General features: G+C 36.8%; 2 protein-coding genes across 2 annotated transcripts; both read right to left on the bottom strand.

The window, feature by feature from the left end:
- Positions 1–4,102: 4,102 nt before the first annotated feature.
- On the bottom strand, positions 4,103–7,393 carry LOC116120164 (mitochondrial outer membrane protein porin 2-like). The gene is made up of 6 exons (XM_031406103.1): positions 7,192–7,393; positions 7,012–7,079; positions 5,232–5,342; positions 5,059–5,145; positions 4,766–4,974; positions 4,103–4,669 (listed from the first exon to the last, which is right to left on the bottom strand). Exons 1-6 carry the CDS (start codon positions 7,238–7,240, stop codon positions 4,363–4,365), a joined length of 831 nt encoding a protein of 276 aa, XP_031261963.1. The 5' UTR covers positions 7,241–7,393; the 3' UTR covers positions 4,103–4,362.
- Positions 7,394–19,283: 11,890 nt separating this feature from the next.
- On the bottom strand, positions 19,284–20,027 carry LOC116120165 (60S ribosomal protein L26-1). Its single transcript, XM_031406104.1, has one exon. It carries the CDS (start codon positions 19,951–19,953, stop codon positions 19,513–19,515), a length of 441 nt encoding a protein of 146 aa, XP_031261964.1. The 5' UTR covers positions 19,954–20,027; the 3' UTR covers positions 19,284–19,512.
- Positions 20,028–22,719: the final 2,692 nt, after the last annotated feature.

The raw sequence follows: 22,719 nt of genomic DNA, 5'->3' as shown, positions 1-22,719 counted from the left end.
AACTTGAGGTTTGGTATTAACAATAAATTCGAAACAATAGGGGAGGAGAAGAGTGAAGGAGATCCGAATTTTGATGCATATTTGAATAACTGAAATTTCATCGGTCCTGTTCTGATGGAACAGAACGGGTTAATCGGGGTCAAAGAACAGCAGCTTAATAAGTGCGTTTAAGATGAGCAGAAGAGTACATGAAATAAAGAGTTAAATAATGATGAAATAATATCGGAAAGAGTAAAGCCATTTGTACGTCTGTCGCTTTCGTAAGTTCGTTACGCGGTTGGAGTTAAAACTTCTTAGTCCTTCAAATTTGGCGAAATTTTTAATCCTCCAATTCTATAAAATCATTTGTTGATCCAAATTTTTGAGATAGTGGCCTTTATGTCTTACAACTAATATCACTAGTAATCTTCTCATCATTACACCAGAAAAAAAAACTTATCTCAAATGAATACCCAACATCTTCTTCCCTTAACTCTTCTCCTATATCAAACCTTATCATCAATTATAGTTGACGGGAATCCAATACAGAAAATACCTAAAAAAAAACTTAAACTTGATTAAAGCTCGAATACTCGAATTCGATTGAAGCTCGAATACTCGAATTCGATTGAAGCTCGAATACTCGAATTTGATTGAAACTCATATTCTCGAACTCAAATAAAACTTGACCAAAACTCAATTATACGAACTCATTCCAATTTCAGGTACTGAGTTTGACTTTGAACTCTATTTTTCAAGCTCAATCAGACTCAAACTCAAATTTGAATTTGGTATTGTAGCATTCGAGTCGAGTTCAATTAACCAGATACTCGACCTGATTCGATTTCACCCTTTCATGCCTCAGTTTTAAGTTAATGTCAGTTTATTTTTTAAGGGCTAAAATGTTACTTTTTAAAAGCTGAGGGCTGTATTTTACTAAATGGCAAGGGCTAAAAATGTTTTTAACTCTACACGGCTGCTACGCGGAAAGAGAAACAAAAGCAATTGTATGATTTGACCTCTACTTTTATTGCTTTTTAACTTAACTTATTAAGTCGCGTCTGGTAGACGTAGACTATTACCAAGCTTGAACTTAATGTTTTAATTAACCTTTTATATGAATCGCTGAATTTTGACATATTCAAGACGTTATTACAAAAAACACCTCGGATGCTTTTAGTCCCAGGAATTTTATATTATGAGAGATATATTATTTAAAGGTTATTGTGAATGTTAAGTAGACGTAATTGGTTAAACTGAAATTAGTTGGTGGATATATTAAAGTGATATATTTGATTAGGATAAGTAAATGAATGGATATGTTATATAGATGAATTGTTTTCTTTTTTAATATTATTATAATAATATTCTTATTATTATTTGAACTATTTTTTTAACCTTTTATATTTGAGATTTTGTTAAAAAACACCTCAACCATAATAAAAGTTTAAATTTTANGATGGAACAGAACGGGTTAATCGGGGTCAAAGAAGAGCAGCTTAACAAGTGGGTAAGAGTATATGAAATAAAGAGTTAAATAATGATGAAATAATATCGAAAAGAGTAAAGCCATTTTGTAAGAGTATATGAAATAAAGAGTTAAATAATGATGAAATAATATCGAAAAGAGTAAAGTACGTCTATCGCTTTTGCTACGCGGTTGGAATTAAAACATCTTAGTCCTTCAAATTTAGCGAAAAGTTTAAATCCTCCAATTCTCAAAGAACAAATATTGATCCAAATTTTTGAGATAGTGACCTTTACGTCTTACAACTAATATCATTAGTAACTATCAAAATGAGATCAAAAGACTAAAATACCCTCTAATGTTGTTTTTAATTTCTTATCATTACACCCAAAAAAAAACTTATCTCAAATGAATACCCGACATCTTCTTCCCTTGACTCTTCTTCTATATCAAACCTTATCATTAATTTTAGTTGACGTGAATCTAATACAGAAAATACCCAAAAAAAACTTGAACCTGATTAAAGCTTGAATACTCGAATTTGATTGAAACTCATATTCTCGAACTCGAATAAAAGTTAACCAAAGCTCAATTATACAAACTCATTCCAATTATAGGTACTGAGTTGGACTTTAAACTCTATTTCTCAAGTTTGATCAAACTCGAATTTTGTATTGTAGCGTTTGAGTCGAGTTTAATTAACTAGATACTTAACTTGACTCGATTTCACTCTTTCATGCCTCAGTTTTAAGTTAATGTCAGTTTATTTTTTAAGATAGATATTACTATTCCAAAAACTTCAAATGGAAATGTTACTTTTTAAAACCTGAGGGCTGTGTGTACTTTTACTAAATGGCAAGGGCTAAATGTTTAAAACTCTACACGGCTGCTACGCGGAAAGAGAAACAAAAGCATTGGTGATTGACCTCTACTTTTATTGCTTTTAACCTAACTTATTAAGCCGCGTTGGTAGACGTAGACTATTACCAAGCTTGAACTTAATGTTTAATTAACCTTTTATGAATCGCTGAATTTTGCATTCAAGCGTTATTACAAAAAACACCTCGGATGCTTTTAGTCCCAGGAATTTTATATTATGAGAGATATATTATTTAAAGGTTATTGTGAATGTTAAGTGACGAATTGGTTAAACTGAAATTAGGTGGATAATTAAGTGATATATTTGATTAGGATAAGTAAATGAATGGATATGTTTTAAGATGAATTGTTTTCTTTTTAATATTATTATAATAATATTCTTATTATTTTGAACTATTTTTTTACCTTTAATTTGAGATTTTGTTAAAAAACCCTCAACCATAATAAAATAAATTTTATAAAATTACCCCCACTTATCCAAGCCACTACCGGCCACCACCGTCAACAGCGGTTGAAAGTGGCCTTAACAGCATGTGACCGATCGAAAATGACTAGATCGTCATGGACTAGCCTAAAACGACCATAATAGATTGGTCTAAGACAGATGGTGTGTAGCCGTTAATGGCCACATAAGGGGTTGTTAGATTAGGTAGTCATGCGTCGTTTCGACATAGTCGTCGGCGTCTGGAGTTGACGGGCCGACCACCCCAGTGGTGGCTAGATCGACCATTTATCTTGGGTAATTCGGTGAAAGTGTAAGGGTAATAATGTCCTAAAAATATTGTATATAAGGTAAAATGTCCATGAATATTCTTGTAAATTGTTTTCAAAATAATGACATTATTGTCCAAAAACTTTAATAGTTAGGAGGAAAATTGTAACAAAATTAATATTACAAGTAATTTTAGAATACCTAAGAAATAATGATATTCAGATTATACATATATAACCTATTATGATTACTATTGATATTAAAAGACTACCAAAATCTTATATTATTAAACCAACATAAAATATCAGTATATAAGAAAACAATTTGAAGTAATGTGAATTGTGAATACCCGTAACCAAACGACCCTTCCAGCAAAGGCACTAATTCGTAAGTTTCTAGGTCTATAAGATTCTCCAAACATGGAAAATTTTCAAATTCAATAAATACTGTGATACAATTACAATTTAGGAAATTAAAGTTAGATCCCTTTTAGGGGTTTTTCTGTACTAAATCAGTGTGGCAGCCTAGTAGTTTTCGAAGACCCCGACGCAAGTGGAAAATAACTGTTGGGAACCTGCCATGCAGTTTCTTAGTATAATTAGAACAACATCCTGCTTCGAACAAATATTTAATTATCTATTTAAAGTTATAAACTTTTTTGATCTGTCTGCAATATTTAAAAATAAATCTTATATAGTGGACCCATATAAAATCATTAAACTAGAGGAAATTACCAACTAAGTTTGTCATCATAATAACAAATATTGAATGACCATAAATTTTCCACCAGTAAAAGGCCTTTTGTTTTATTCCTTTCTCGAAAAAGAAGGAAAATATAAGTTGATTCTAGAATGAAAACTAATTTCCCGACAGAAGATTAAAATGTAACAGATCAAACAAGAAATTTCAGTTGATGTACAATACAATCTTTAATACCTTGTCACAGCCGACTGCCAGTGTCAAAGCACAAGCATAATGAACAAATTTCTCATCAATTTAGCCATTCTTGCAAAGTGCATAATACAAACTCCAGTGAATTACTTGTATAAAAATCAAACTGAGGGTGATCGACAAATTTCCCACTCAACCAAAAACAATGAACTCCTAGGAGAACAGAATGTGCAAATGTAAAAATGCCTCCGCAAACTATTAAGGGAAATGGGACTGCAGCCTACGCATCAAAACAATTCATCCAGAGTCATCAAGAACCTAGAAACAAATATATCTGTGGAACTGCTTATTGACGACACTTCTTATGGAGTATCACCATTCAATGGGAAAAGGTATCAAATTCCAACAATAATCATTGACTGGTAGAGAACCATCAGGGTTTGAGGGCAATGGCCAGCCCAAACCTGGGATTTTTTTCCAATGCCTTGGTGTCAACCTCACTAGAGATTGTCAAAACAGACTTTGGTATGACCTCATGCTGCAGCAGTGCCCCAAGCTTTCCGTGGTTATTGAGCTTTGCCTTCACTACTGTCAGATGATCAATAGCATATGAGCCTCCAACTGTAAAAGTGTTCTCATTAGTGGAAAACCTTCTGGTTATCTCTCCCACAGTAGCACTTTTCTTCAACTGATCCAGATGATGTATATATGAAGCTCTTATGGTGTCTCCCTTGTCACCACTGAAGAACACAAAAAAGAGCACCCGTGTATCAAACAGCCTGTATATAAATTAACTTACAAACAAAATTGACTGATAGATGAATTAAAAAGCTTACAGAATTATTGAAGCACACGAATCTGGTTTGTTCACACTAATGCCAGCAGTGTACTTTGTAAAATTACCAGAGGTAGTATCATAGCCAGCCTCTGCACCAAAAGCAATGCTTGGGGTACCAATGGTGGCAGTCACATCAATGCTGGGGGATTGATTCAAAGCAACAGCTGTGGTGAAGGTGGCGTGATCATGGAAGTACTGAACCTCCAACTGCAAAACAAAGAGCAGACATAAGTATAGAAAGCCAAGGTTATCTCTAAAACTTTCAGCTTAAGAGAGGTCAAAACTACCTACCTTGCCAGAGTTGTAATCAGGCACTTTGAATGATGCAATGGCCTTCGTTGACGGAAGGATTTCAGCAAAAATTAAAGTTGTTGAGATCTGACAGAACACAGCGAGAGTGTAAGGAGCTAACTACTAAGCTCAACAAAGAAATTTACGTATTAACTTTTTCAAAGAAAACTTACGTTCGACCCTGTGTCAACTTTGATATCAAATAAAACATTTTTGTACTTGTACAATGCTGCAACATCACCAGTTGAGAGTCCTCCTTTGTTCACTGCAGTTGATGTGAGGGCCTGGAAAATGAAAAAAGAGTGAATTACATTATATGCAAAAACTAGTCAACAGAGATAATATAAATAAACAACGAAAGGTGCATCAAGTGTTAAATAAGTGGAAAGCATGACCCATGACTCATTCAGATGCAGTTCAGAAGGTGTTAAGCCCTCCAACAAAAACAAGTGTAGTATTTTCTTTTTTAAGTAATGTGATTAAATTTGAAGGCATACAGCCACTTCAACATCCTGCTGACTTCAGATTTTCAAATTTTGGAGCAGCGTACAGGAGACACTTAAAACTTTTAAAGAATAATATTGTTCTAATAGGAATTGCCAGCAAGCTCAGAAGCAGAAATACTAAGCTAGGTTAAACATTCATCTACAGGTGACAACCATCATATTTGGATGCCAGAAATGGTTTGAATCCCTCGGATTCCACATTTACACAAACCACAAGTTGTATAAGTCCAAAGTTAAGATAACAGTAAACAGAATGGAATTCAAAGATTGTTCAAGAAGCAGGGAAGTAAGATGCCACATTGAGTTCCAATATACAATTTAAAAGGCAGCCAGATCTCTGTATGACTGACTTTCAAACAATTCACAACCAGCTTCATGAAAAAAATACTTAACAAAAGCCACAAACTTCTTTCGCTAACATAACTCCACAAGAACCACAAAGATAAACAAAAATAAATAAATAGACACCAACATCCTCATGAGTTTTTCCAAACCAAAACAATAGAAATTAATTATCGTTAATTATACAACCCCGTTTTCCATGTCATTGGTCATCTCCTCAATTCCAGTAACCCCCACCAATTTTTTTTATTTTTTCCTTTTTCACTCTTTGGCTGGTACTCATTGATGCCTTTCTTCCTGTCGATGTTAAAATTTACTTGGACAAACCACAAACATAGACTTTCTTTTCATAACCAAACCATCATAACTATCTTCCCCAATAACCTTACATCTTCTCCAATCTTTGTGATGACTCTAAACACCAATAAAGCTACATGACACTCAATTTCCACCAAGTAAGCATCACTGCTCTTGATTCAGTAATTGCATCAAACCAAATGACACCACACTGGGCAAACACCCTCTTCCATATAGATATTTTAATTGCTTCCAGAAGCACTTGTAAGTATAGTGTGTATACTAGGCTATATATTTATTCTCACTTCTTTCCCATTTCACTCCTGAGTTGACGAAAATAAATTCGAAAATTTTAATTTTTTTTATCATCTGTCAATTACTACAACTATAGTTTCAGTAACCAAGAAAATGGCAAAATGCTAAACCAAACCATTCAGCAAGTGACCAACCAGTCAACTAATTAAACAGAAAAAGAGTGCTTTGCCAAAGAAAAGAAAAAAGATGTTGAATCCGTTCAAAAAATAAACTCAAACTAGGCAATACAGCGTGTAACTCATCTTATCACAATCACGGATATATAACCAAAAAAACAAATTAGAACGGCTTCTTTCAGTGCTTTCGTGATTTATAGACATTTGAAAATACAAAACAAAAAAACAAAAAAGATTTATAATCAATCACGATGAATTGAAAATTTATTAAATACTAATTAAGACATGAACAGAACTTTCTTTTACTCTGTCAATGAATCAAATTATTATTAAAGATTTAATCATTAGATCAACAATCGAAGCGTTACATAACGTACCACTCCGGAAGCGCTGAAAGTGGAAACACTAAGCTTCTGATCGGCGTTGTAATCTTTCGTCAAAAGATCTACCAAAAAAATATATACACAGATATAATTCCAATTTCAAAATAAAAAAACAGAACACAACATAATACGAATACAAATTAGTCGACGGAGAGAGTGATCAGCGATTATTACCTTTGGCTTTCTTGCCAATATCAGTGAAGAGGCCTGGTCCCTTACTCATGGTTGATTAATTAGAAAAAGAGGGATCTGTGAGCGGTGGGGCTGTGAGGAGGAAGTGGTGAAGAGAAATAGATGGTTTTATTCCTGTTTATTATTTTTCGTTTTTCTCTTGTCGTGGCCACGAATGTGGGAAAGTCAAGTGTGGTGATTGCCTGTGACTGTTTTTAAAGTAACAGGCACAGTCTTCACCGTTTATCTAATTTGATATTAAGGCGGAGTGTTGGTAAGTGGGTCCTGAACTCATAATTCTGTGACATGCAATTGAAGAAGGCAGGAGCCAAAGGATCTTTCGTCTAATCAGCAAATGAGGGCTCGTGGCATCAAACAGCTTGGACTTTCGATTTTATTTCATCGAAATGTTGACCATACATTCTTGGACCCCCTAGAGTTTTCAGAAATTCTGAAACCTCCCATAAAGTTTGTGCAAATTGGAATCACCTCCCTTGACCTGTTAATTAACTACGAAACACTAACTCATAAGTTTTAGAGTGAAAATGAGTAGTACTACTCATCCCAAAATATTTTCCAAAAATTACATCCCAAATGATGTATCACAGTATGGGGCATCGTTGTATCGTTTACATATCATTAATTTATAAGATAATATCTAACAACCCCTTATGGTTTGGGTTGTCTTCTAGAAACCCAAGGGTATTAAGAATAGCCCTGCACCCCACCATTAGTCAAACGTTATAAATCTTCTGTTAATTTTTAATAAGCAGTGTTAAAAGAGTAAATGTAATGTAATTTTTTTTTTTTTTTTTTTTTTTTTTATGACCAGGAGTATTTGAGCCAGTTTACGCACACCTCATTTAATCCCTCAAGATCCTGAAACTACTGGTCGGTTAAGAGCTCCAATAGTCAATCCTATTAGCAACTCAATTAATCCTCTAGGACCTGAAACTACCTGCCAAGTAAGAGCTTTAGTGGCCACGCCTATTAGCAACTGAGGAGGGGTTCGAACTCAAAACCTTTTGAATAATACACCCAATAGTCTCAATCAAACTACTCGATCACCTAGAGGTTGGTTTATTCTATACTAAGAATACTTTAAACTAATTTAAAAAATATATATATATTAAAAACTTAAAACCTAATAACTTTTAGCTCTCCCTCTCCAATTACCTTACACCACCGTCATCACCAAATCGTCCAAAACAAGCAGCTCCCCCTCCACCCATCATTCTCCAAACCCACACCACCATCATCACCATCCAAAAAAATAAATCTTCACAAGAAACCTTCAACGTCATTAAATTTTCACTCCAAACCCCAAAAATAATATCAATGCTACAAATACCCATTTTCACACACACACACACAAAAATAAATAAATAAAAATTCACCTTAGATGCCGAGGCAATGTCGCGGGCGCAACTAGCAGCATGTGTGGCCAAGGCCAATTAATCATTAGGGTTGTCATGCCATCCGTCGGGATGCTACAGAAGAATATTGAGCAAGCAAGGCAAAGACAGAGGAATTTCGGGAATGGTAAGTCGCTGGTGCAGCCCAACTTTCCCGAATGTCTACCATCGACCCTTCTCCTTTCCAAGTTTGGTTTTTTTTGCATAGTTTCAATCGTTGTGGTCGATGGGAAGAAACAAATGAATGTATGTTCTTTTGGGAAAATGTAGAATAATACAACCCGATCGATCGCTATGATCCATGGTATTCTTGCTAGATGATATGACCAACAAATATGATTGATACTTAGTTATTCATTCTCTTCCTCCATCTCAAAGAAAGAACCCACCAGAGTAGCTCACTGACGAGAGGGGAGGCTCCTTTTTTTTCTATCTCTCCCATATACATTTTGAAACAAAAAATGAAGGAATTAGATCAGATGCTTGGGAGTTGTCTGAATGTTTTGGGTCACCAGTGCTAGAAGAGGCCGGGGTTTAGGCCATGCTTTAGTTTCCAATGTAGAAGATGTTGATTAAGGTTGACTGGTTGAGGGGTTAGTTTAGGATAATTTTGGTTGCGTTTGGCATACTATTTTTACCCTATCTTATTCTACTATCCTATCCTAAAAAATGAAAAATGCATTTGTTTTAATATTCTTCAAAATCCAATCATATTCTATTCAACTCAAAACATTAACAATTAACTTTCTCAATAAAAGTTTTAAAATTAACAAAAATACCCCCACCCACCCAAGCCACTATCAACCGCCAGTAGCTATCGCCGTCGCTGCCAGAATGACACACAACCGGCTGGATCTGACCGATCGTGTACTGATATGTCCATTTCCTGACAGCCATATCTTTGGTCGTAGATCTGGTTGTTTCTGGCCAGATCCAGCCAGTCGTGAGCCATTCCAATGACTTCCAGCCACCGTTTGGTAGTGATGGCTGATTGCCAGCAATTATTAGGTGGGTGGACGTATTTTTGTTAATTTATAAACTTTTATTGTAGAGGGGGTGTTTAGCTAAATTAACAAATGTAAGAGGTTAAAAGTAATCTAAATATTGTTAGAAAATGTTTTCCAAAAATATACCAAACACATTCTCAGAATCTTATTCTATTTGATTAAATGCTATTTAGAATAGAATACTATTCTAAAAAACTAAACAAACGAAGCCTTCATTTTAATATTTTCATTTATTTATTTTATACACAATTTTGTTTATTTTGTAATGTTTATGAATTATAGGGAGTAATGAAATAATTTTAATGATATAGCATGTAGTATTAAGTAAAAAAGTTAAAAGGCAAGGGTAATATGGGTATTTAATTACATGGATGGTAGACTTTCTAACATTTGGCTAAGGGCGGCAGGTTTAGGGCTATTCTCGATACCCATAGGTTTAGAGGGGGTTGCCACTATTATCTTTTTTAAGTGTCAAGATCACAGGTATAACATATCATTTGGGGGCCATTTGGATTGGAAGTATATAAGATAACATGGGTAATCTTCATTTATTTTGCAAGATTTCGGTGTTTGGTTTGCAAGTAATAAAATATTACGGTAATCTCTTATTGCAAATAGTGTTTACTGTTGATAATATGAGGGGTAATCTTATTACCTTGTTAGGGGTTGTTATCAAAACATTATCAGGGTAATCTGATTTTTTTACCCATTTTGCCCTCAATTAAAAATCATTTCGGACACAATTGCCCTCAAATGTCTACCAAATAATAATTGTCCAGCCCCCTTACATTTGAGAAATTAGCTAAAACACCCTAGCCATAAAAAAATTTAAAAGTTAACAAGATACCCCCAGCCACCCAAGACCACCATCGCCCGCTGGCGTCAGTCATCGTAATAGTGCACGACTGGTGGGATCTGGCCGGTCGTGTGCTAGTAAGGCCTTTTCTGGCCATGGATCACATATCCATGATCGGAAACGGCCAGATCTAGCATTTTTATGGTCGTTTCACGACCAAAGATTTGGCCGTAAAAGGCCCGATCTTTGGCCGTGAAATGGCACGGCCAAAGATTTGGCCTTTTCACAGCCAAATCTATGGTTGTGAAATGGCCATAGATCTAGCCGTTTTCTGCCATTTCCGGCTTTGCCATCGCATGACCGGCCATATATGGCCAGTCGTGTGCCATTCCATTGACTGCCGGCCATGGTGGTTGGCTGCCGGTAGTGGTTTGGGGTAGGTGAGGGTGATTTTGCTATAAATTAAAGTTTTATATGACTGGGGTGTTTTAGCAAAATTTCAACTATAGGGGGTTAAAATGATTTAAAAAATAATAATAAGAATAAAAAATACTATTATATTAATATTTAAAAAAGATGACAATTTAGTAACTATATAACATACCTACCCAATTATCCTCCCAACCAAACATATTATTCACTAATTTATTCGAACCAACCAAACACATTTTCTAAACATTCCTAGTAATCTTCAAGGTAATATTTCTTTCTTTTAATATAATATACCTCTATAATAAAACATTATATGATCCAAACGCCCATTTGGGATGTAATTTTTGGGATGTGTTTTGGGCTGAGTAATATTATTTAGTGAAAGAGTTGACATGTTCCCACCCAATAAATGGCACATTGACAAATTCACACCTGCCCACTTTTTAAATACCATTTAAGTACCCAAAGCACAATTTTGTTAGTAATTTTCATTGTGAAGAAGGGCAAAATGGTCAAAAGTCAGTTATTAGTAAGGGTAGAATGTTCAACAAACATTTGGCTGCTGGAGAAGAAGAAAAGAAAAGGGATAGTACACGTTAGCGAGAGATGGCGCACATTAGCAGCGACACAGCCAGCAGTTTTTGCCCTTTTTCAGTTGATCCTAGCATTCAAAATCACTTCCAAGACCACCCACATAATCCCCATCACCTCCTCTACAAAGCCTAAGTCTCCATTTCTCGTCATCACTCACCATTTCCCACCACCACCCCATTCGCATGGTCGACTCTTTAAGCTGGATTTTCGATCAATTTCTTTGCCAGAAATTCCCCCAAACACCACCATTACACTCCCCACCACCCACTCTACAAAACCCTTACCTCCATCATCGTCCCTTGCTCACTGATCGCTAGTCGTGCACAGCGAGACCTTTCAACTTCCAAGCTAATTTTGATCATTTTTAGTGTTGAAAATTGTCCTTCCCACCACCAATGGACTCCTTGGATCATCCTCTCCAAAAGCCCGACATTCCCGATCCCGTTTGCTCACCAATAGTCAGCGATTGAAGCTTCTCCACCCTTGGGTTTTTCGAGTTTTGATCGATTAATTGGGTTTGATTCTTTTGGTTTTTGTGTTTGTTGGGTTGAAAGACGATTGAGGAATGTTTATTTGTAGTATTTGTGATTTGTTTGTTGATTTTCTGGTTGCTAGTAGTCCCTAACGCCAGTTGCAATTGCCGACAATGGAAGAGGCTAAAAAGAGAAGAAAAAAGAGGGTTTTTTTGTAAATCATTGTATTTCCCACCAAAACCAAAGGAAAACATAATATTTGGGCAGTAAAAGGGTATTTTAAAAGTCTGAGTGTGGGAAAATGTCAATGGGCCATTTTTTGTGTGAGAAAAAGTTGTTAGCTCTTTGTGAAAACTACCTTTGGATGACCGAGTGGTTTGAGAGGGACTCTTGGATGTATTACTCAAGAGGTCCTCAATTCAGGTCTCTTCTCGATTGCTAACTGATAAGGATAAGGACCACAATGTTCAAACTACACGTTCAAATGTTGAGGATGTTGGGTTGGCATAATCTTCTGTTTATATTTTAAATCTTATGTAAATCTTATCTCTTGAAACTCTTATCTCTTGTAACAGTTCTGAATATATATACATGAGTTTACACTCTTCTCTGGTAAGCAAAACCAGATTTATTCCAATTCTTTCATGGTATCAGAGCCATCTATAGCTAACGCTTTTGTCGATCCTATGGCTTCTGCTACAGAATCTTCTTCTTCTTCCGCTGCATTTCATCTTCCCTCTCAGGTCATTTCCATCAAACTTGATGGAACCAACTTTCTTGCTTGGAGTGCTCAGTTACTTCCCTTGTTTCATAGCTATGGTCTCATGGGAATCGTTGATGGTTCCGAAACCAGTCCTCCTCAATTTTCCAGCGTTGAAAATAAGATCCAAGGTATTCTTAATTCTGCTTATGTGGTTTGGCAGTATAAGGACCAAACGATACTTAGCAAGCCCTTGGCGCACGGTTTGCTACATCCTCCACGTCTTGCATTTCTCTTATTAAGAGAAAGTTGCAATCTGTACAGCAAGGCTCCATGTCTTGCCGAGATTTTTTGGATGAGGTTAAATCCCTTGCTAATGAATTATTTGCCGTTGGGAAACCAATTGATGACTCCGATTTGATTCTCTCTGTTCTCAATGGTCTCAACTCCTTTTTCCATTCCTTTGTGACAACATATATGCTCCTTGCTAAGGAGAAATCTATGCCTTTTTCGGACTTCCATGTAGAGCTGTTGAACTATGATCTTATGCAGAAGTTTCATAGTCAAACCATACAACCAGAGTCGAGACCATATGCCCTCTACTCGCATAAACCTGTTCTAAACCAGGATCTCGTAATAGCAACAGCAAGTCCCATTTTTCTGGTGTGTCCAAAGGCTTGGGTGGTTCTCCTTCTCATTTTCGGCAACCATTGCCTCATCTGCCCTCCTCGTCACCTGCTGCTGCTCAGTCTGTCTCTCGCTCTCTGTCTCCCTGTTAAATATGCAAACGGAAAGGTCATCAGGTACTAGACTGCTTTAATCGCATGAACTACTCATTTTAGGGGCGTCATCCTCCAACTGATTTAGCTGCTATGGTTGCTGAGGCTAACACCACTTATCTCAATCAAAATCAATGGTATGCTGACAGTGGTGCAAACATTCATGTTACCTCTGATATTGCCAATCTTGCAACCTCTCAGCCTTATGACGGTGATGACTCAGTGGGCGTAGGTAATGGTACAGGTTTGGTTATTTCTCGGACTGGCACTGCTTCCATTCAAACTTCATCTTCTACTCTCAAATTAAATAACATTGCTTATTGTCCTCAAGCTTCTGCTCATCTTCTCTCCATTAATAAATTTTGTACAGATAATAATGTTCTTTTTGAACTCATTGGTTCTTTTTTTCTGTGAAGGACATCCTGACGGGGGACACAATTCTGACGGGGCCAAGTAATAATGGATTGTATCCGATCAACCTTCGTCAACTTTCTTTACCCAAGTTTCATGCTCTCACCATGACTGTTGGCGTTAAGGCTTCTACCTCCACTTGGCATTGTCGTTTAGGACATCCTTCCGCGACAACTCTACATCGTGTCATTTCTAAGTTTTCTCTATCAGTTAGTAATTCCATAAATAAACATGTCATTTGTGTGTCTTTTCAACTTGGCAAATCTAAACAGTTGCCATTTTCAGATTCTAAAAGAGAGTCAACTACCCCTTTAGAAATAATTTATTCCGATGTTTGGTCTACTTCTACTCCATCTTTAAGTGGTTGTCGGTATTATATACTTTTTATTGACAACTATACTCATTTTTGTTGGCTGTTTCCCCTTTCTAATAAATCCGATGTTTATTCTACGTTTGTTAAATTCAAGCTTTTAGTGGAAAAACAATTTAATTACACCATTAAACAATTCCAAAGTGATAATGGTGGCGAATATTGTTCAACCATTTTTAAACAATTTTTAACTTCACATGGCATTTTTCATCGCCTTTCCTGTCCTCATACCTCCCAACAAAATGGCCTCGCCAAAAGAAAACAACGTCATATTATGGAAATGGGTCTCACTCTCCTCGCCCAATCTGGCTTACCTAAGCACTTTTGGGTTGATGTTTTTCTCACATCTGTTTTTCTCATTAATCGCTTACCTACCAAGGTCCTTGATTATTCATCACCTTTTGAACGCTTGTTTCATCTTCCCCCTAACTTTACCTATTTTCGTTCTTTTGGCTGTCAATGCTTTCCCTATCTTCACCCTTATACGCTTGATAAACTGTCTTACCGTAGCACACCTTGTATTTTCATAGGTTATTGCTCTAATCACAAGGGGTTTCGGTGTTTTGATCCATCCTCCAAGCGGGTGTATATTTCTCTCAATGTTATTTTTGACGAGAGCCTATTTCCAACTCGTGACCAATACATCTTCCCCGAGTCTGCTCGTTGCATGGATTCTCTTCCATCTCGTGACCAATCCCTCTTCCATGCACCAGCTTGTTGCGTAGCCTCTCTTCCAGCTCGTGACCAACCCCTTGACTCAGCTCGTTGCGTGGACCCCCCAGGTAATTCTCATACTTTGATCTTCTCTCCTCCCTCACATATTTTTCCTTGTCCTCCTATTTCGTCTCCTAGTCACCTTTTGGCGTCTTCTCTCCCTGATTCAGATACACATGTCCTCTCCTCTAGTCAACCCGAGACTCATTTAGACTCCTCATCTTCTCCTCCTTCTTCACCTAGCCTTGCCTCTGTTACCCACGACAGTGCACCTTCAGCTCCCCAAGACCTAGCCCCATCCCTTTCTATTCCTCCTTCTCATATGATTACTAGATCTCAAACTGGCTGTTCTAAGCCCCGTAGCTTTCCTAACTTCCATCTTTATTACTCTACTCGTCACCCTCTTTAAGCTTTGCATGCATGTGTGGTCATATCCGAGCCTCGTACCTATGCTCAAGCGGCACCTATACCTGAGTGGCATCCGACAATGGAGAGTGAATTTCAGGCACTCTTGAAGAATGAAACGTGGTAGTTGTGCCCTCGTCCTCTTGGTAAAAATGTTGTGCCTTGCAAATGGGTTTTTAAACTCAAACGTAGACCTGATGGCAACATTAACCGTTACAAGGCTAGGTTAGTAGCGATTGGTTATCTCCAGCGCAGTGGGGTTGATTTTCATGACACTTTCAGCCCGGTCATCAAACCTTATACTGTCCGTATGGTTCGGCAACTGGATGTCTCTAACGCCTTTCTCCATGGCATTTTAGAAGAAGAGGTCTATATGGCCCAACCGAAAGGTTTTGAGGATCCGATGCACTGCCAATTTGTTTGTAAGCTTTATAAATCTCTCTATGGCTTGAAGCAAGCTCCTCAGGCGTGGTTTCATTGCCTCTCTACTGCCTTGCTCTCTCTTGGTTTTCACAGTTCACAGGTTGACCCATCGTTATTCACCTATCACCAAGACTCGGTCCATGTGTTTTTATTGGTGTATGTGGATGATATTCTTGTCACTTCCAATGATCGGGACTTCATTACATCTCTTATCTCTACCCTGCAACTTGAGTTTGCTATGAAGGATCTCGGCCAGTTGACTTATTTTCTGGGTATTGAAGCCACACGCAATTCTTCTGGTTTGCACCTTCGCCAAACAAGGTATATCATTGATTTGTTAGAACGTGTGAAACTCCTGGGAATCCGGCCCTATCGAGCTCCTTGTGTCTCGGGCTCAAACTGTCTAAGTTTAATGGAGATCCTCTTCTGGATCCGGCTGAATATCGCCATATTGTAGGTGCTTTGCAGTATGTCACCCTTACACGCCCCGATATCGCATATTCCGTAAACCAGCTTTGTCAACACATGCAAGCTCCCACTTCTGCACATTGGACAGCAGCCAAACGAGTATTAAGATACTTGAAGTAGACACTTGATTTTGGCCTGCTCTGCAAGCCAGGTTCCTTCTCTATTAATGCTTATTGTGATTCCGATTGGGCTGGAGACCCTGACGACAGATGCTCAACGTGGTTATGGTGTTTATATTGGTCCTAACCTCATCTCTTGGTCCGCCAAGAAGCAACCTGTTGTCTCTAAATCTAGTACGGAGGCGGAATATCGCTGCTTAGCTCTTGTCACGGCTGAGGTATATTGGCTACGCATGCTCTTGTGTGAGCTGCAAATTTCACTTGACTTGGCTCCCATTGTTTGGTGTGATAATGTCAGTGCTCTAGCTCTTGCCTCCAATCCAATTTTCCATGCCATATCCAAGCATATTGAAGTGGATTGCCACTTTGTCCGAGAAAAGGTGGCAAACCGAGACATAATCCTACACCATGTCCCTTCTTCATTGCAACCTGCAGATATTTTTACCAAGGGTCATAAGGTTGATAGGTTCTGTTTCCTCATAGACAAACTCTCAGTGATGGATCTCCCTGCTAGTTTGCGAGGGAATGATAAGGATAAGGACCACAATGTTCAAACTACACGTTCAAATGTTGAGGATGTTGGGTTGGCATAATCTTCTGTTTATATTTTAAATCTTGTGTAAATCTTATCTCTTGAAACTCTTATCTCTTGTAACAGTTCTGAATATATATACATGAGTTTACACTCTTCTCTGGTAAGCAAAACCAGATTTATTCCAGTTCTTTNTGGCCTTTTCCGGCCAGATCCACGGTGGATCTGGCCGGAAAAGGCCAGATCTACGGTCAGATCTGGCCGTCAACGGCCAGATTTGGCCGTATTTACTCTCAACGACGGCCAACAAACGGTCGTCGTTGATGGTCAACGACGACCGTTTGTTGGCCGTCGTTGAGAGTAAATACGGCCAAAGATCTGGCCTTTTCCGGCCAGATCCACCGTGGATCTGGCCGGAAAAGGCTAGATCGACGCACTGCCGGCCAGATTCAGCCGGTAGTGCGTCATTCTACCAGATTCCGACCATTTTCCGGTGGTGGTGGCCGGAATCTGGTAAATTTGGATTATTGGGGTGTTTTTGTAATTTAAAAAAAATATTTAAGGGTATTTAATTAAATTATCAAATTTAAGGGGTTTAAAAAAAGTTGAATAATTTTGGGAGTAGTATTCCCAAAAATCTAAAATTTTGGGTAATTTACTGTTTAACTTTTTTGGGAATACTAAAAGTAGTATTCCGAAATGTGAAACAAACGCAGCCGTTATTTCTTCTGAAAACATTTTTGAAGACATCATCATAAGTATGTTATTAATTCAATAAATATTATTAAAAGATAATCTAAACAGTTTTATACTATTATTTCGATGACTGTTAAGAATGAAACTGTTAGCTAAAGTGCACGACATAAGGCAACTGAAGAAGATATGTGCCTAACGACGACGTATCTGTGGAGGATGACAGTCCATCATGTTTGAAAATCAATGTTGCCATGAAATTACAAAGTTTAGAAGAAAATTATCTTTTAAATAAATTTCCATTCGTTAAAATTCTGAGTCGATTTATTGTGGAAGCAATGAGGCTTGTACTTGTAGTCGCCATGATTTCAAGCCACATCTTGAACACAAATCACAGCTATTTTACGAAATTGCTTTTAGAAAATGCTATAGAAAAGACTAATGTAAAATTAAACTTTCTCATATTCTTAAAAAAAATCAATAAGGTCAACGGGTGTTTAATAATATTTCTTAAAAACGAGGTTATATTTAGTTATTAATCTAATACTAATTAAAATAAGTACTCCGTTTTGCTAATTCCAAATAATAATCTCACTCAGAAGAGGTTTTAGGAAATCAATAATATCAACCTTGAAACTTTACTCTCATTTCTAACTTTCAAATGAGCTTAAGCTAGTTAGTGCCACCACAATATAATACGCCATCATAAATTTTTAAAAGGAAGAATGAAGCGGTTCTAAAATGTTACAGAATATCCATTTTATAGGGCTAAATAATAAACTAAATTTCACGTTGAGGATTAAATGAAACCATTTCTAAAGGTTTCTTTACATTTTAACTGTCCGTGAGATTTTAACGGAATGCTAGCAAATCTTAAATCCCTATAAAAACATCTTAAATCCTTATAAAAGCAAAAATAAAGCCACAATCCAATAATATAGGTTTAGACTTAAAGTCAATCCACCTTGGGGGCTGCCAACATTAGACATAATAATCCAGGAAAGCTAGCCTAAAACTTCATGAAAATGGCTTCATAAATGTAGTGATAGGCAAAAGAAGAGGTACTGACGCTAACAGTGAACTTAAGTTCACATAAGTGATTGTTTAGGAATAGCATGCATGACCAACTTCAGAGGAAAATGGAATCAATAATGTCAAAACATAATCAATCAATCCCAAACCAGCACTTATAAGTCTATGTTTGCTTCATCAAACAAAAGGTAATTACATTATGTAACATATATAGATGAATGTAATGGCGTATTAGGAAACTGCAAAATGTTAAATTCAAAGATGACCACAAGAATCAATAAATGCTAAATGGTAAACTAAATCATTTTGGAAAACTCAGATGATAAAGACTCTGCTACTTTGTGCAATCTACTGCTTTTGATTAAATCATTAGTTTTTCTAAATGACAACTCAGATTATTGGTTACATTCTTAGCTTTCAGATATCCTAAACAATGTCATGAAAACTTCTAGCTAATCTTTGTTAGACTAAATTATTATACATATTGCTATAGTACAGTAAACAATGATACACAATTAAACAATGATAACAAACATAACCCATAACCTATAATCTAAACAAAGCTATAACTTTTTTTTCTGGGGGGGTGGGGGTGGTGTAGGTAAACTTTATAAACAAAATGAAGGAGGTTACAAAGTACCGCGAACGGCACAACACAAACCACAATTAATAATACCTTAGAATTACTACATGTCTGCATATTGATCGAAACACATAACAAAGAACACCGCAGAAATTATAGCAAGAAATTCAAAATATAGCATTGAACAATTAAAGCAACGACAAAAATCCCCAATGAGGTCTCTTAAATCTCTAAGATAAGCCCCAAGATCCACCGCAAAACATGACATAATCATAAAATATCTTAATAACAGTTCCAAAAACAAAACATCCTAAATAAAGATAAATCTATGCTTTAGTAAACAAAAAAAGACAAACTCTTCCTCGAAAGACATCATAATCAGTCAACGCTCTGCATAATATCTTCAGGGGTGAACTTGGTTCCCTTCTCCTTGTCAGCCGCAGCACGACCCTTGGCCTTGCGGTCGAGCAATGACTTGCGGTCCTTGTCCAGTCTGAGTTTCGTGATAACAACCTTTGAAGGGTTGATTCCAACGTTCACTGTTGACCCGTTAACTTTCTCGCGAGTGATGCGCTCGATGTGGATCACCCATTTGCGCCTGTAGACTTGTACGACTTTGCCCTCGCGACCCTTGTAGGTACCACGGACAACCTGGACCTCGTCGTCCTTACGTACGGGCATTGAACGAACGTTGTACTTCTGGCGGAGGTCAGTCGAGAGCGGCGCGCTCATAAGGACACGGCGCACGCTTGAGGGTGCGCTAAAGTGCGCCTTCCGGTTCTTGCGGCGGGATGAGGACACCCTGGGATTGTACTTCATGGTTGCTGCTCGAGCTTAGGGCTTACCTTAGGCAAATGGAAACTTAAAGAGAAGCGGCTCTAAGAGAGAATAAAGAAGAGGGTTTGTGGTATTTATATAGGGTTCATATTCAGAGAGAACGGGCAAGCTAGGGTTTTGAGCTTGTAGCAGGCTTGGGCTGGGCCAACTGAATGAGGTTTTTATAAATAATAAGTCAGTAGGCCTAATCATCATAAACCATGGTTTATCAATTTTTTTCTTCATGCATAATAGTGCAAAAAGATCCACTTTAATAACCCCTATTTGAAAATGTCCAATCAAACAGATCCTTAATTTCCAAGGGATAGCAAAGAAATAGACCAATATATATATATATATATATATATAACCGAGGTTTTCGGGTCAACTTGCATATACCTCAACTAATCCCTAAGACTCATTGAATACCATACAAGCCTAATGTTCCAAGTAAACCATAAATGTAGTAGGTGACCCAAGGTGATTTGAACCTAAGAAGTCAATAAAAGAAGTAAATTTTTTTACCACCAGAGCAACCCCTTGGGGTTTAAACCAATATTTTTGCACTTGCGAAACACAACAAAAGCAATGGAAATACACTACATAATTGGGGTTTTAGACTGTTGAGTTCTACATTTTTTTGGAGTTGTCGAAATTTTATTTAAATTTGTTCTATCAAATTTATTGCAAAACAATTGATTTTGATGGGTTCAATGAACATTATAAGTCAAATTAATTAGCTAATTTTGGTTACAAATTGTCATTTGATTTTGTTGATGCTTGATTTTGACACAAAAAACTTCGGACATGTAAAATGCTAAGTGGATCTTAAAAGTTACACACGATTACCATGAGATTTGGATTTAGGTCATAGTAGCATGCAAAGACTTAATAATAAATGAGACAATGAGATTTTTATAGTGGTTCGGATGCTTAAAGTGATTCCTACATCCATTGTTTTTTTTTATATGAATGTTCTTGGTTATTAGCCAAGTTACAAAATGGGTCGCGAACTGAATTACAAGAACTTGGTATTCAGAGAGAATACTAAGCCAGTCTCTTTCCAATAGGTTGTCTTTGCTATTTGCTTTTATGAAAATCAGAGATCTCGATTTTGTGAGGGGGAGTCCCTTATTTATAATTGCTGGGTTTAAGGTAATGATTACAAGTCTGCAAGTGGGTATGTGTCGTGCAAGTCCTTCTTTGCGTCCCATTATTTAATAACTTAGGAAATATTTTTAAATTATATGGGCCTTGGACATGTGTGTGGACCACATTCATTCATAGAAAAAACTTGAGCTTGTTGAGTTGGTGACAACCGTATTCTCTTTGTTTTGGGGCGACATGGCAGATTGTAGGCGACGCAAAGCCTTCTTGAACTCTGATTGGTGCTCGCTGATGTAAGCTTACGTTAGCCTTAATTTTTTAGGCATAACAGAAGCTCCCAAGTTCTTAAGATTCAAGGAATTAGATTTTGAGAACTTCATGATTATGCCGCAACCTGACTTGTCTTAAAAAATGCTTGCCTGAGATGAGTGCTAAGCGTAATCACATCATTCCAGACGACCTAAAGTTGACTGCTTGATCTGATATCTGAAGTGTTCTCTTGATTTGGCTTATGAACTAAATGTAGATCTTGAGTTATGTTTTGAGAGTAACACAAGCGACTGGACGTGATCGTTTACTGAGATCTACCAACCTGAGCTTGATCTTGTCTTGAGTCATTGGGATGTGTTTTTAACTCTAACAGTCATTCACGACCTGAAAACACTTAGAATATTTCATGGTTGAAAATTCTGAATTATCTTGTTTGGTGTTCATGTTCGACATGTTGAATAAATGTCTTCTTTGAACGACCTCTTTAGATGTTAACTGTTGCGCTTGACAGCTAGCTCGGTCAATAAAATAATCTTTATCTGACAGACGTGTCTCTACATGCAATAAGTGTCAGCCATGAGAATTAAATGTGACTCATGCTGAAACAACATTCCCTTTTGGTGCATAATGCACATTTAATATGGGTGTTCGATTTTGGGTACCCTATATTTTTTGAAGGAACCAAAACCAAAACCGAAACCAAATTCGGAACCAACAGTTCTGATTCCTAGGTACCCAGAACCGGAACTTGTAACAATGATTCCGGTTCCAGGTACCCTGTAAAATTATATTAGCCCCCAAAAGATTTTAAAATGACAAAAAAACTCTTAAAAATTTACAAATACCCACCACCTGGCACTTGTTAACATAAATAAAATTACAAATTACAAACTCCAAAATTAAAATAATCCATTGAAAATCACAAATTCAAAATTAAAATATTACAATAATCCATTGAAAATCACAAATTCAAAATTACAAACTCCAAAACTAAAATGATGAAATTACATAACATATAAAATAACATAACAATTAACAACATCCAAATATGAAAAACCGAAAATATCTCATGCTCTATGCTCTAAATTGCTTGCCTCATGTGCATTAATTTCTACAAAATAAATACAAGAAAGTCAATTAGTAAGTTCTAAATATTGAATACAATTATTTGGGAATAAATTAACTAAATATGAAGATAAAAGATTGATATTATATTGTTACTTGAGTCATAACTTTCTGCAACCATCAAGTAATCCTCAAAAGTAGTTGGGGTATATGCATATCTCAACCAATCTTGTGTACAAACTAATGCTTCCACAATGGGTGTACTTAAAGAACTTCGAAATTGATCAAGTACAAGACCCGATGTACTGAAAGCTGACTTAGAAGCAA

This window comes from Pistacia vera, unplaced genomic scaffold, assembly GCF_008641045.1.
Source record: "Pistacia vera cultivar Batoury unplaced genomic scaffold, PisVer_v2 Contig927, whole genome shotgun sequence".
NCBI lineage: Eukaryota > Viridiplantae > Streptophyta > Magnoliopsida > Sapindales > Anacardiaceae > Pistacia > Pistacia vera.
This window is presented reverse-complemented; position numbering and strand designations above follow the sequence as displayed.

Coding starts and splice junctions, on each gene's coding strand:
- LOC116120164 (XM_031406103.1), bottom strand. CDS start 7,240: ATGAGTAAGGGACCAGGCCTCTTCACTGATATTGGCAAGAAAGCCAAA. Junction 5,343..7,011: donor CTTTCAGCGCTTCCGGAGTG/GTACGTTATGTA, acceptor TTCATTTTCCAG/GCCCTCACATCAACTGCAGT. Junction 5,146..5,231: donor AAGTTGACACAGGGTCGAAC/GTAAGTTTTCTT, acceptor GTGTTCTGTCAG/ATCTCAACAACTTTAATTTT.
- LOC116120165 (XM_031406104.1), bottom strand. CDS start 19,953: ATGAAGTACAATCCCAGGGTGTCCTCATCCCGCCGCAAGAACCGGAAG.